Raw genomic sequence first — 14142 nt, 5'->3', positions numbered from 1 at the left:
GTTTTGCTGTGATAACATCTGCTGCCAACAACTGCGTGTTTTCATATAGATGATACAGTTTCCTCTTTCTTTCAGTGTTTTAGCCCTGGTTTATTCATAGACATAGCTACTGGCTGAGCTTTTACTAGGACTTACTATTAGTGCTCTCGTTCATCCTCTACACCTGAAAAGTGCCGTAGAGCTTATTTGCTTCACAGTGTTTCTGATTGGAGCTATTGGAGCTAGTACTGCCATTGCCCTTTTTCTTTTCTCTAACATAGAAAGCACTCCTAGATCAGTGCTTCTGAGCTCCCTTTGTGTCTCTGCTCTGCCGACTTGGCAGATGGCCATTCACAATGAGCCTGGTTCTGCTGGAGTTTTCCTCTCTACTGTCGCCACATGCATGCTCGGTATGAGGGATTGCTGCAGAGTCAACAACACAATACAAGCGACTGTCCACTGTGGCCACACACTCATCCAGGAGGAGTGAATGTTGAAAATCAATGACTCAATGCCATCTGCTGGGTTTCCTTAGATAGAAATCAATGTAACCAACCTGTTTGGGCGATTCAACTGAGTTGACTTTGTAAAGCGCCTGTGTTTATTAAAAAAAAAAAGTAGCTTCTCTCAGCAGGATTGTTAGCAAAGGTATATGTATATATGTATAGATATAGATATATTTATATGTAGATAAAACAAATGAACACATCTAGTATCTCTGTTTTAAAAGCTAAACGTCTGGGATAATTTACTTTCCTTAATTTACAAGAAAACCTGCAAAACATTCTGATCAAAAATCAATTTAAAAACATCTCTAAATTTCAAAAACATTTTCACATATTGCGATATACATTCACTAAATGATCTTTGCTGATTATTTAGTATTTTTTTAGTGGTTAGCAAATTGATTTGTAACAGTCCCTTTTATTCAGCCAAACGTCATGTTCTTTATTTAGTACCAAGCTTTATCTTCCCGATGAAACAGCTGAAAATTATTTACTTATGTTTTTTAATAACAACTTTTTTATAGTAAACGCTGGTGAAATTATGAAAGAAAAAAACTTTATTTCCAGATTTTGATGAAAATTGGACATCATTCAGGACATCATTGATTTAAAAAAAAAATCTCATCTAAAAACAGTTCTTGTTGGACCAAAGTTTTAACGATACCACTCAAAGGGATGAAAAGGGGAAAAAAACAGCACAGTCAATAATATTGTGTTACTTTATATAACACATCAGGAGTACCGTGTAGAAGTTAGGAGCAATCTATAAAAAAGTCAACACTTGAACCATTATAGAAACTCCCGAAAAGAGCCATAAGAATTAATTATGATGCTGGCTATGGTGAACATGCAAATATTCTATTTTATAAATTAAATTCCTTAAAGTTTGTAGATCTGGTGAAACATAAAAGTGCACGAATGTTGTAGAAAGTATGACACAGCCTGTTGGCTGTAAATATACAGAAACTGTTTTCAGACAGAGATGGAGGCCATGATCTCAGAAGTAAATCAAATCTTTGGAATCTCAGCCATGACATTTTTTGTCTTACTATCTGAGCAGTGAAACTGTGGAAAGGTCTCAGAGCAGAGAGACACCCAGGGTTAAAAAAAAAAAGATTTAAAGATATTTCACTAAAATCGTATTTCTTTCACGAGGGCCTGACTTATTCATGGTCATGTCTTCACATCTGTTGTATGATATGTACGTGTACACTGTGTTATTTACAGTGTGTGCATTCATTGTATGTATGTGTAGAAAAATAATATAACTAGCAACTTGTAACTTCATAGTGAACCTATTTTGTCGCTGAACACTGAATGTTTCAACACAAGCGTAAAGCCCAGGGGCTACCGACGGATCCATCGACATGTTGAGACAAGGACAGTTTTGATTTTGAGGTACTGGGGAAGGATTTAAAAAGATAATGCTTCTTCCTACCCCTTTTCAGACATAACATCAAGTTGTCTTGTTGTGAATAACATCAAATCTCTGTGTATTATTGTACAAGTCATTATTGCATTTTAACCTCACCTGTGTGTTAGTCTGGAGAGCGGATTGTCTGCAAACAGTAACATTGTCTCCGCTCATTCCAGTGATTTGTTCTGGGAAGATGAAACTGGTGCTTTGTGCCGCTGTATTTCATGGTAACCACTATCTCACATACAGTAGTTGCCGGACCGGGCTGGCTTGTCCAACATCCTCCCTCCTGAAGCCAAGCTATCTCCGTGTGATAGACAAAGACCTGTGTCTTCTTACAAGCTCTAAAGCAGGAGTTTCAGACAGTGACGACAACTGCAAAGCTGTTAGCTTGCGAGCGACTGTGTCAGGCGTTCTTCAGACATAGCTCTGAACCAGCTTAACTTGAAACGACTGACATGCCAACTATATCTTTGCACACTAGTACAACTCATGCAACACATAATCAATTCATTTCATGCTATTTTTCTACTTTTTTTGCAAAGTGAGCCAAATATTCGACAATGTCTGTGAAACAGACCGCTACAGCCATCACCTTCTAAAATGACTCTGAAGAAACATAAATAGATTGAGTAGATATAGCATTTGATTCCTTTGAATTTGAATTATGAGCTGTTAATGCGAGATCTCTCGTGGCTAAAATAAAAGTTCATTTCAAACCCATTCTAGCTGGGTGACACCGAAACATTAAGGCTATAGTTGGTAATCCTGTTCAGAAATACTTTTTGTGATACTGGGTAAAATCATCCTTCCATCCTGAAAGCATTTAATACATTATTTAATCACAAAAAAGAGGTTAGAATTGTTCTCTGTGGAAGCTGCAGCCCTGTTAAAACTCTAACCAATTTCGTGAACCAGTTTCAGTCCGAAGGGCAGAGATTTGTCAGAGTTTTGGTCCTGCTCTCTTACCCTCCTCTGTCCCTCAAGTTCTGGGGGTATCACCTTATCTATTGGTTGTCCCACATGGCAATCATTCTGACGCGCTCACGTAACACTAGTGTTTGTGGTCTTTCCTTGTTGGTTTCCGCTTGCTGGCTGTGCATGTGCACTTCTAGTGTTCATGTATCTGGTTAGCTTAGAGGCTAGGTTAGCAATTAGCTTAGCGGTTAGGCGTTCAGTGTAGCTCCACTGCTTTCACCGTAGACTTTGAGCGTGGCTAGGAGTCACAAGACGCGAACCACGTTCATGTTTATGAGAAGAAGAGGAAGTCCTCAGTAGAAATAAATAAGACCAGAGTGGATTTGGGGGGGAAAATTCACACAATCCCCCTGAAGAGCGGCAGAGTCTGGCAAGACGGTCTTGCACATGCGCAGTTATTCAAAAAGTAACTTTGGGAAATTTAAAAAAAAATCGCACTCTTGCTTTAACAGAACTCTCAATGATAAGAAACATGCTGGTCAAACCAAAAGATTTTTTTTTTTTTTAATCCAAAGATTATGTTCAATCTAAATCTGTCAGGGTTGTGAGTAATTTCTGGCTCAACTGCTCAAAAACAAATGCTTTATTTAAATACTATAACAGACTTATATACAGTAAGCTTATAATTTATTTATTTATTTATGTTCTTTCACTTTCTTTTTTCAGATATCACATTACACATGTCAGCTTACATAATAATATATATGATTTAGCAATGGCATCTAGGTGTTATTCGATTGTATCTGTTGCTTTATGTCTGTTGGCTGTGCTGTTCTTTTTGCATCTCTCTTTCCAGGTGATGGAGCAGACGGAGAAGGTTTTATCATTCTCTCCCTTTTATCTCTTCTTTCTTTCACCTCTACTCTTTTTTTTCTTTCTCTCTCACTTCTTGTTCTTCCTTTACTCTCCCATTGTAATGTCCATATAATTTGAAATTCTCCCTGCAGGAATCACAATAAAGCTATTTACAAGCAAAAAAAATAAAAAAATAAAAAATAAATGAATAAAAATAAATAAATAATTAAATAAATACTATAAAATACATGTGTATAAAACATCTGTTTGTATTGGTCCTATATAATAACTTTCTGATTAAGCTATAATCATCAAAATTATCGGACAAAAATACTCAAAATATGTCAGCCTGGGTGCACCCACTGTACTTATTATATAAGTTTCAATTTTTTAATTGAATTACTGTAAGAAATTAACTTTTCAATTATATCAGATCAAAATCTTTGTGTTTCCTGGTTTATAAAGATCAACACACGTCTGCCTAACTTGGAAAGGCACAATCTCTAGTCTTTCCAATTTTGAAGAAAATGTTTTTAAAGCCGCTATGAAAGTTGACCACCTCTAAATTAAAGCACTCAAATGTGTTTTTTTTCTGAAATTAATTTTCAGGATGACATTATCCTTCTGAAAAAAGGTGATAAAGTAATTTAAAGGGTTGTTGCGCATCGTTATCAGGTGTGATTTGTAATTTTGTAGGACACTACATAACACTAATAAGCATAAGATCTCATGCACAAACACTATAACCTGAAGGCTGCAGCAGTTTGTTGAACTGTTTGTTGAAACATGGCAAATGTTTTCAGGAAAGCTTTCGTAAGCAAATAAATATAATCCATATGATGAGATTAACTAGGAAAAAGATGTGTACCATCTAATTTATCCTGTAATATATATCTTTTTTTAAAACTATGCATTAATGTCATATAGCTCAAACAAAATAAAAAATAAATAAAACTGTCACCCTTTGTTATTCAGTAGTAGAAAAAGTTCCTTTCTAGCTATAAGAGTCACTTCAAGAAAATGCAAAGATACGTGCATTTTAATTCACAGATGAGCTGGAAGAGCCAGGAGTCTTCAAACAGACCAGCATCAAAGGACAAAACAACAGGATCAGAGTCAAGCATCTCTGGCAAATCAAGTTTCTATTTCTGACCACTGATATAAAAACTGTGTTAACGTAAGAGTGCACACACAGTGGTAAAGGACAGAGTATCACTGAGTGGTTCCCTAATAAATAATTGCTTCTAACCAAAACATCGAGCATCCATCTCGACTAATTGGAACAAAGATGGAGGCTTTATTTCAGAGAAGGCCTAACCTCAAAGCTGAAGTGTAATGTTATTAGGAAAGCTGACAGATGAACGGGAAAGTTGAGCTTAGGTTCTAATTGTGAACTTTAAATCAATACCAGCTCCAGGCTCACTATTTAGCCGTGACACACGGCTGTGTGTTCTTACAGGATCTACACGGAGCACAAAACAGGCAGGCTACGACTCCTTGTAGACTTGACAAGTGAATAATGCAATTCATACTTGTTCGTTTACAGTTGAAATAGCTTTTATAAAAATGTGTTTTAATACTTTTACTGTCCCCAGAAAGGATGGCGCCCTGGGCGGCGAGCCACATTGCCACATAGGAAGTACAGTAAGTAGAAAGCATGAGTAGATTTTTCATGATGCGCTACAAAAAAACGTTACACACGTGGAAAGCTGATCCTTTCTTTTTTCAACGCTGTGGCCCTGAGGAATCCTAGGGTTTTGACTTCATTTGAGAAACTTTGACTTGATTTATAAAGGGACAATTTAAAACTTTAACATGGGGAGGAGCAGTGGCACAGGGGTAGAGCGACCAATGTTCGAATGACTCAGTAGTCGATGTGCCAGTCCCAGGTTCAAGTCCCAGGACGTGGACTTTTGCCGCATGTATTCCTCCTCTGTCTTAACCCTGTTCCCTGTCAGATAACGGCTCCTAGTGCCATAAAACATAAACATTCATGTCAAGTCGTGCCACAATATAGCTTTTAGCTAATTCACATAGACAGTCCCTATATATTTTTTTTAAAATAACTCCTTAAATTCTGTCATGGCCTTTAGATTTTGCTTTGCTGGCCCAAAATGATCAGTGACCCCATTCTTATCAACTTTTCGAAAACTTCTGGAGGCGCCAGTGGTTAAAAAGTACTGTAAGTGGAAAGCATAAGCAGTTGTTTGTTTTTTTATCACGAGGTATGTATACCTTTGAGATCCCCAGGCAATCAATATGGTTGGAATGGTGAAATAAGAACGACTATTCATGTGTATGTGAGGAACAGAAAGCTGGCACAGGTCTTACCAGCATTTAAAATGTAAAAATTGTGGATAGAAACAGTGGAAATGTTTCTTCGTTTGCTACGTTTCCATCCAATTGTCATGTGAATTTTAAACAAACTTTTTAAATGACGGCAAAAAAAAGAAGAAAGAATGAAAATTAGGCGTGTTTCCATCTACTGCCTTGGAGCTAATTAACCAGGTTATGCTAATCAGAATTTCATCAGATGATGACATTACGCATGGCTGTAATAAACAGGAAGTAGATATTTCAAACTAGCAACCTAAAAATTGCAAGAAATTTAGAGGTTTTCCGGAATTTGTTGCTATCGTGCAAGTTTCAGTTGCTCTGTCATGTCTACTAGAATTGCCGATGTTACATGCTGTCCGTGGACAGGAGAATCACTGCCATTGCTTCCAGCCGTGTTTTTGGGCATTATGGGAAAATCCAGGAGGCCAGCGGAAACAGTTGATCAGTCATGTGAGGAAAATATTCAGCACATCAGAACTTATTTCACAAATGTGTTTCCATCTCCCATTTTTTGCATTAATTTCTTTCGGCAAGGCAAACAAAACAAAAAAAAACTCAAGTGAAAGTGAAACCTTTGCGAATGTGATACTTTAAAATGTGCATAAAAAACATTAATGGAAACACAGCGACTCACCAGTTATGTAGTATTACTAAACCATGACCAGAAGGTAGAACATAAAAATGCTTCGTAGGTTCATAGATACACTCCTTAACAGAACCCGTCAATACTTTGATGTGGTTTCTTTCAACAGCCTACTACGCTTAACTTAGTCTGTTTACAACCCAACACTCAACGGATCTTCAGAGAATTTTGGAACAGCCCTAAAACCGGATGTGAAACAAGTTTCCAGGAATACCAGTCATAGTAATCCAACACTTGACCAAAGCTCTTTCTGTTCTTTCGTGAAAAACTTACAGAAAGCCCAGATCTCAACCCAGCTACTTTACAGGAAGGCATTGGCTTGGTGTTGATGACTCAGCAGGACCAGCACTAGACTCACTACACTGACCGTGTCCAACTCAGCAAGAGGGGTCCTGTAGCTGCTGTCTAACAGATGACAGACAGCGACTTGAACAGGGAAGTACTCAGAATAGGAGAAGCCAATCAGATGGTTGGAAGAAGAGCAGCTTTCAGAGGATCTTTGTCAGCAGCTTCAGCAAAAAACTAGAGGTGCATGTACTTATACCAAACACACAGGCCTCATGTTCCATTCACCTGAGGTATAAAGTGGATTTCACAGCCAAGCATCACCTGAGTGGGTACAAAGTGGCCAGCTGATGAGGTTCTGCCACTCACCTGACGTCATTTTGCGGTGGAGGTTTCTTCTGTCCTACCAGGTTCACGGTCCTCGCTTGAATCGGCTTCTCTTCTCTGAAACACACAAGTTTTGGGAAATACGGTCAGGGCGGCGGTGTAACTTTTGGTCCTTTTAACGAAAGATAAACAACAATGGTGAAGGATTTAAGCTCAACACAAACTACAGGGCAGGTTTTTCTCGTTGTCATTAATTGTCTGTTAAAGCTTTTTTGAGAACCAGAGGCAACTTTCTATGCCCGTATTAGTCCAACTACAGTATTACATTACTGGTCCTCTGAATGATTGTGTGATGAGTCTATCCAGGTTTATTTCAGTTCTTTTTTTTTCATCACTACGTCTCAACATAATCTGAATTTTCCTCTGTATAAGCAAAATCTCTTCACTATGCGGTTAATGCCAGTTTCTCACATTCCACTCTTCAACAGCCTTTCCTGGAAGGAATTGTTTTTCTATGTATGCACAATGGTTTTTTTTCCTATGTTGCTAATAAAACAGCTTATCCACTTCAACTTTTTTACCACATTTACTAATGCAGACATCATTTTTTGCTTTGTTTCACAAGAAGCCTTTTTTCTATATTGTTGGAGACCTTTATTTTGAAACAGTTTTCAGACATCAGTGGAAGCGGTCCTTTAGGCGTCTTTTACACTTTCTGCCAGAAATGGCTGTTTCTCTATCAGCCTTACCACCATAGCTTTTCAATCACATTCATACATCCATACATACTTTTTACATAGCTGTTTTTTCCACGCTGTATAAGATGTATTTTCTACGTTGCTAATAACACAGCTCTTTCGTCTTTCATTGTTATTTATAGACATCAGAGGGCCTCCTGTCTTTTACACTTTGTACATTACGTCTTTTTTCTGCCTATAAGCAACATGAACCTTTCTAAGTTCAGAACAACAAGTCTTTTTACCTTTTACCTGTTCAACATCACTATGCACAGACTGCAAATCTGACTCTTCTGAGTTTTTTTCCACAAAACTTTGATCGGGGGTTGATCGGTGATGGTGTTTTGGATCGTGTCGTCCGTTCCTTGTAAGCTGTCGTGTGAAAAAGCAAACAAAACCAACTCCCTTTGATCCTATTGCAACGCCGGAACACTTGCAGGTGTCGCCGACAGGCCTTGGACAACAATTGCACGATCCCAATATGTCCACTGACACATTCGCAATGTGATTCAAAACTATCTCATCAATAAACATGAGCAGCGGGCTCTGATTAGTCTGATCACAGAGGGAACTCAGGAGAGATTTCCCTGCCAACACCCACGCTGTCTAAAACAGAAGACGTGTCTTTTTATTGTCAGCACTGAGGGTATACCCACTAAGTCATTATGAAACTGTTTGAGCAACTTTAGACGTACCAAAGGATCCTGCTCAGGGAGTTTTATACAGAGCGAATGAACTCCTGATTACAGGTAAGTTATGCTGGTTCATTCATGAGTAGTCATTAAATGTGCAGGAATACTCCTGGTGCCACCAATAAAACAGCTCTGGTTCTCACAAGGATGTGTGTATTAACAGTAACTGACACTAACTGCACCGGGCCGGTACTTCGTATCCATCCACCAAAATACAGGAATGAGTGTTGAGAGTTTGCGCATTATTCTTTGGTGAGTCAGCACAAATGTATCACTTCAAAATGCTCTAAATGAAGCAAACGGGTCACACATAAAGAGACTAACAGAAGGTATGGTAACATAAGAGATGGTTTAGTTCAACGCAATGTTCAATGCCATTTTGAAATGGATGCTATCAACCCCTTGCATGGTTGTATACATCAACTTTTTGGATATTCGGAAATCCACAAACATAAAAAAAATATGCAAGTGAAGTATGCCACGCCATGTACACAGCTTCTTACAGAGACAGCTATGGCAGGCATCATAAAGATGGCAAAACAATGCTTGTGGTTTAAGACCCATATTTAATGCCCAGTGTAGGGCTAAAAGCAGAAAGAGGCTCTTGGTTAAAGAGCCTCCACACTATAGTTACCCAGATACACCCAAGTTCCAAAAGCAGTGGTTGGTTCTGGCATGAATGCCACGTTGAGCAAGCCCCTTCATGGTGGTGCGATGTAATGCTTTTAATATTAGGGTCACGGGAATGAGATTAGACTTTTTCTGATTTGACAAATAGTATAAAAGTTTCAGAAATCTTGAAATAGGGACGAAATAATCTCTGCTCGGAGTGGAATTATTTACTTCAGGTCGGGCCAGCTGATAAAATGCAGTCCTGTTTTTAATTTAGCAACAAATCAGAATCCAGAAGCAAATACAAACTTTACTAAAACACCCGAGATGTAAAGCCATAAGGTTTTTTTTCTGTTAGTAGTTTCATTTTGTACAGAATAAGGGACTGGGTACTCCCCTGTCAAGATGTAAATAAGCAAAACATTTACTTTTTCTTCTTTTTTTTTTTTTTTGCAAGCACTTGTTCCGCCCCTGACACCATGCCGTCCTGGGCTGTGAGCCATAGAGGCCATATCAAAAACTGTCGCCTTCCACCAGCAGCACGGGACAGAGATGGAGAGATGCAAAGCCAACCAGAACCCTGATCCACTGACAGGCACGTAGAGACCTAGGACTGTGCCAACTCCGCAGTGGTCTTTATTCTCAACGTCCGCTGTAGAGTAGAAGCTGCTTAAGACTGTCACCATAGATTTGCCAGATTTTAGTAACAGCTGTGCAAACCATAACCTCAACAGCGGAAAGACTGAAGGGGGTCTGCGTCTGACCTACACAAGCAGCCAGATGTTGGAAGAGGTGTGTTTGGTGAGTCGCTTGGCCCAGACTAAAGACTAAAGTAGGCAAAAAGCCTACCATGATACAAGAAGGGTTCATTGTCAGGCAGTGAAAGACGTAGATGGCATTTGTGCAGGGTCCCGGAGTGAGGCAGCGAGACTATAGACAACCTGAGATCCCCCTCAATCTAGGAAAGACCATCACCATGGTGTGTGGGTTAACATCAAAGAACCCAGGTGAAGCTCCCAGTCCAGGTTAGGTCTGAAAGTAAGGCTGGCAGAACCATTTAAGATCCTTCCCTAGGTTATCCTATCAGCTCGATCTGACCTTTATCTTGTCTGGGTAGCAAAGAGTGAGCATGGTGTCTCAACTCTGCCGGGCGTGTGGCTGACCCGGACAGATTCCTCACCAAACCATCCCCTTCAAAGTAGCAATGTACAGTACAAGATCAACTACGGCGTCTTTTTAAGGCTCATCTTTATCTGACTGCACGACAATTAGCAACAGAAAAACGCTCACGTCCACACGCAGCAATTTCTATTCTGTGACCTAGCCGAAATCCCCTATAGTAAGCTAGCCCTGCATTTTATGTAATAGCAACTGGCCGAGTGTAGTGTAAACTCTGCCTCTCTGCATCACAGCCCACGCTACCGTACAAGCCAGTGTGTTCAGCACACATACGTTAGCCAACCAGCGCATCCTTTCAATGCCGACACGGTTTCCGATCACACATGCAGACGCGATCTCCATCTAAAAAAAAAAAAAAAAAAAGTGGTGACAGCACGCAGTGGCGGCGCTAATGTGGGGTTAGGACATGTACGTGCCGACGGCCTTGCCTCATTTGCAGCTGCTACACTGTGACACGACTCCATGCGTGGCTTCTTTAACACAGAAGTGGCAATGATGCACGGCTACTTAGAGCGAGAGCTATGTGTTTGGACACTTCCTTCTTTAGATGCAATGAATCGATCTCCTGTTCCAGTGCCGGGGCCATCAGTCCGTACACTGGGCTTAAAATAGAACAGGGACGTAGAGCTCGAGGAGCGCCTCACTAAGGTGGGTTCGTTCTAGCTTTCTATCTGCTCATCTATGCATGCAGCTCGTACGCCGACTGTGCAGGAGAGGCTGTGTTTCAGTCAGCCGGATTTTCTGGCGCTGGAGGAGAAGGCGGTTTCGGCTGCAGCTCCGCGCGTCGACTGCGAGTCGGCGTACTTTTCTACGTGGATTTTGCAGCGGTGCGCTTATTCAAAAATCAGACCTCTCTGGTACCTTCTCCCACGGCTGCCTAAAGGCCCGACGGTCTCTGTGGCAGCTTGCGAGATGTCTGTTGCAAAAGCACTGGCCTACATACGGTGCATGAGGCTGAGAAAGGCTCAGCCGCACCCCAGAGCTGAGAACAGCAGCTGTTGAGATGGATGCTGCACAGATAAAAGCCAACAGAGGGGAGATTTTACTTTTACTGTTCTTCATGCCAGGCTTCACTTAGCCTCCCGCAACAACCCCGCAGCATCCAAAGCGGAGGTATTACCCAATTACTCCGGGCCTGACTGAGGCTGTTCGGAAGGAGAAGAAGTACAAATGAGAAATGTTGCCTCTTTTTTAAGAAAAAAAAAAAAAAACGTGGAGTAGATGCAGACCCTCAGCCTCTGCCGTGCTGTACACCTGCAAGTGAAGTTGAATGTTTCCCAGCACTCACTGGGGCCAATTTCACGAGCTGGATAAAGGTACGGGAACCTGATTGCATCCATCTGCCCCGTGCAGGGTTCCTCCTGCGCAGAGCTCCAGCCTATGAGAGCCTGTGAGTCAGTGAGTTCTCTGTGGAGTTTTCGGCAGAACACACACACACACACACACACACACACACACACATGCGTGGATAGATTCAGCGTGGAAGTCTTCCATCCCGAATGAAACCTTCCATCCCGTGGAGATCTGATGTAGTGGACTTCTTCAGAATGACATTAACACACTCACACAGATTTTTTTTTTTTTTGTTCCCTCCCTTACTTTAACATGGCCTCATCCTTGGCTTCCTCCTCCCGCTGCCGAGCCAGCACAGCCATGATGATGTCCCTCTCCTCCGCCGTCAGATGGCTGAGGTCCGGTTCCGGGATGGCCGGAGCGGCGGGTGGGCGCGGGCCGCCCCGAGGGCCCACCGAGGCGAACATCTTCCCTGCCACCAACACCACAACCTTTCTTCACTGCCGGCTCCTCTTCCTTCCTTCTCCTCCTCCTCCTCCTCCTCCTCCTTCTCCTCCCTCCTCTCGCCTCGGTCGGGATCACGGATAAAAAAACCCGCTGGAGGAGCCCACGGATCACGACATGGCCCACGGATGGAGCGGCGGTCGGAGCGGCTGATGCGGAGTTCCCATGGCGGTGGCGGGGGCACCCGGGGTGGCGTTAGCTGCGGTGACTGTGGCCTTAGCGCTTCGGTTCCTGTTGCCGTTTTCAGCCTCTCCTCCCTCTTGCTGCTCCGCTGCCTTCTCCCCCCACCCCCTCCCACCGCCCACCCGCCCGCCTCTCCCCTCCACCACCTCCGTTTTACGGGGAGCCCATGTCTCCGGCGGTCAGTCGGGACGCTGGCACACGGGGAAGAGGACCTCGTTTCCGTCCTTGTGGCCAGGCAGAGGGGAGGAGGGGTCCCTGGAGACGGCTCTGGGCAGGGTGGGGGGGGGAGATCGGCGCGCTCGGCTGGCTCCTGTGGCTGCGGGGCGAGGCGGCAACTTCTTGTTTTGCAGCTCCGCCGCCGCCGCTGCTGCTGCTGATGCTGATGCTGATGCTGCTGTCAGGGAGACGGAACCGTCAATGGGACCGCAGCCCCTCAAGCGCGCTCACTTCCCACGCCGCGGGAGCGCGCAGCCCTCATTTGAGAATGGGGGCTCCACTCACCGTCAGGATGCGCGCTCCCGGCGGTCTCCAGCGCACACACAGGAAATACGTGGTACCTCAGGGATGCGCTGAGGCTTGGAGAGCGCAGTAGCATACGAAATGAAAGCAATGGACTAAAATCAACGCACAAGTCTCGTATTATAAATTATTATATTTTATTATATAAAGGTTTCTAATATTATCCTATAGGTTGCGTGAAAATTCTGTTTTTACTGGGATATAAGATTAAATTATTCACATCTAGTAAACAGTGTTGGTCTTTTTTTTTTTTTAAAAAAAGGTAAAAAATAACAAGTGCAACGCAGGCTTATAAAAGTATGTCAAAGTCTTATAAACGTCCAATTCCATGAATTAGAAAATTATTGAAAGAGAAAAAATGTTTCAGTAACTCAATAACTAAGTGAAGCGTATTATGTTGTTATGATACTTGGGTCTTAGATGTTTTCATCTTAGTTCATTCCTTTGTGCTTTTGTTTCAATTCTGTTATGTTCTGTAATATTAATTAGTCTTCTGACGTCTGGACTAGATCTTATATAAATATATCATATTAATTGGGAGTAAATAGAGACATATTCAACCCGTTTGCCTAAAAAAATCAAAACCATGTATTTTTAGTCTCTAAAACTTCACAATTCTGCATTATGTTGTGTTAGTCTGTCTCAAACAGGAACCATAGGACCGCTGGAAAAAGGTCATTTTGGACAGATCAGACCATAATAATTGTCCATAATAATCATGTTTGGAGAAAGCCAAAAGAAGTTGGAGAATATTAAGAGGTGGAAAAGGTGGTTCTACGAATCAATCGAGCAGTGAATACGAAACATAAGATAAAAAACATATATGAAAAGTTGTAAACTGACAAAATGTTTTATTAAAAGAATAAACACAAGTCTAAATTATTATCTTCTATTGTATGAACCCTATTTGAGTAAAAGTGTATGTAATCTAATCCTCTGTCTCCAACAAGTCGTTGTGTATTGGGGTGACACGCATCCCCCTTTTCCCCTCTTCATTTTACCACCCTCTCTTCTTTTTTATTCTTTTCTTTCCATTCATCCTTTTAGCAACCTCTTGCTCGTACACTCGTTTCCTCATCTAGCAGAAAATCTACTCTAAAGAGAGCGTGAGGTTTTTCCAGATAACTATACAGTATGGCCATAGGATGACATTTAC

The 14142-nt window shown here is 41.6% G+C and overlaps 1 protein-coding gene across 6 annotated transcripts in view; it reads right to left on the bottom strand.

Annotated features, from left to right (window-relative positions):
* LOC105934839 (regulating synaptic membrane exocytosis protein 1) overlaps positions 1 to 12273 on the bottom strand; it is a 119338-nt gene extending 107065 nt beyond the window's left edge. For all 6 annotated transcript variants that reach the window (XM_036125836.1, XM_036125837.1, XM_036125839.1 and 3 more), the window contains exons 1-2: positions 12087 to 12273; positions 7310 to 7384 (exon numbers count right to left, since the gene is read on the bottom strand). In XM_036125836.1, the coding sequence (XP_035981729.1) occupies positions 7310 to 7384; positions 12087 to 12247 (236 nt within the window). In that variant the 5' untranslated portion in view covers positions 12248 to 12273. The remainder of the gene's footprint in view (positions 1 to 7309; positions 7385 to 12086) is intronic.
* Positions 12274 to 14142: the final 1869 nt, after the last annotated feature.

The sequence above is a fragment of the Fundulus heteroclitus genome, chromosome 22 (assembly GCF_011125445.2).
Source record: "Fundulus heteroclitus isolate FHET01 chromosome 22, MU-UCD_Fhet_4.1, whole genome shotgun sequence".
NCBI lineage: Eukaryota > Metazoa > Chordata > Actinopteri > Cyprinodontiformes > Fundulidae > Fundulus > Fundulus heteroclitus.
The sequence above is the reverse complement of the archived record's forward strand: the minus strand, read 5'-3'. Positions and strand labels throughout refer to the sequence as shown.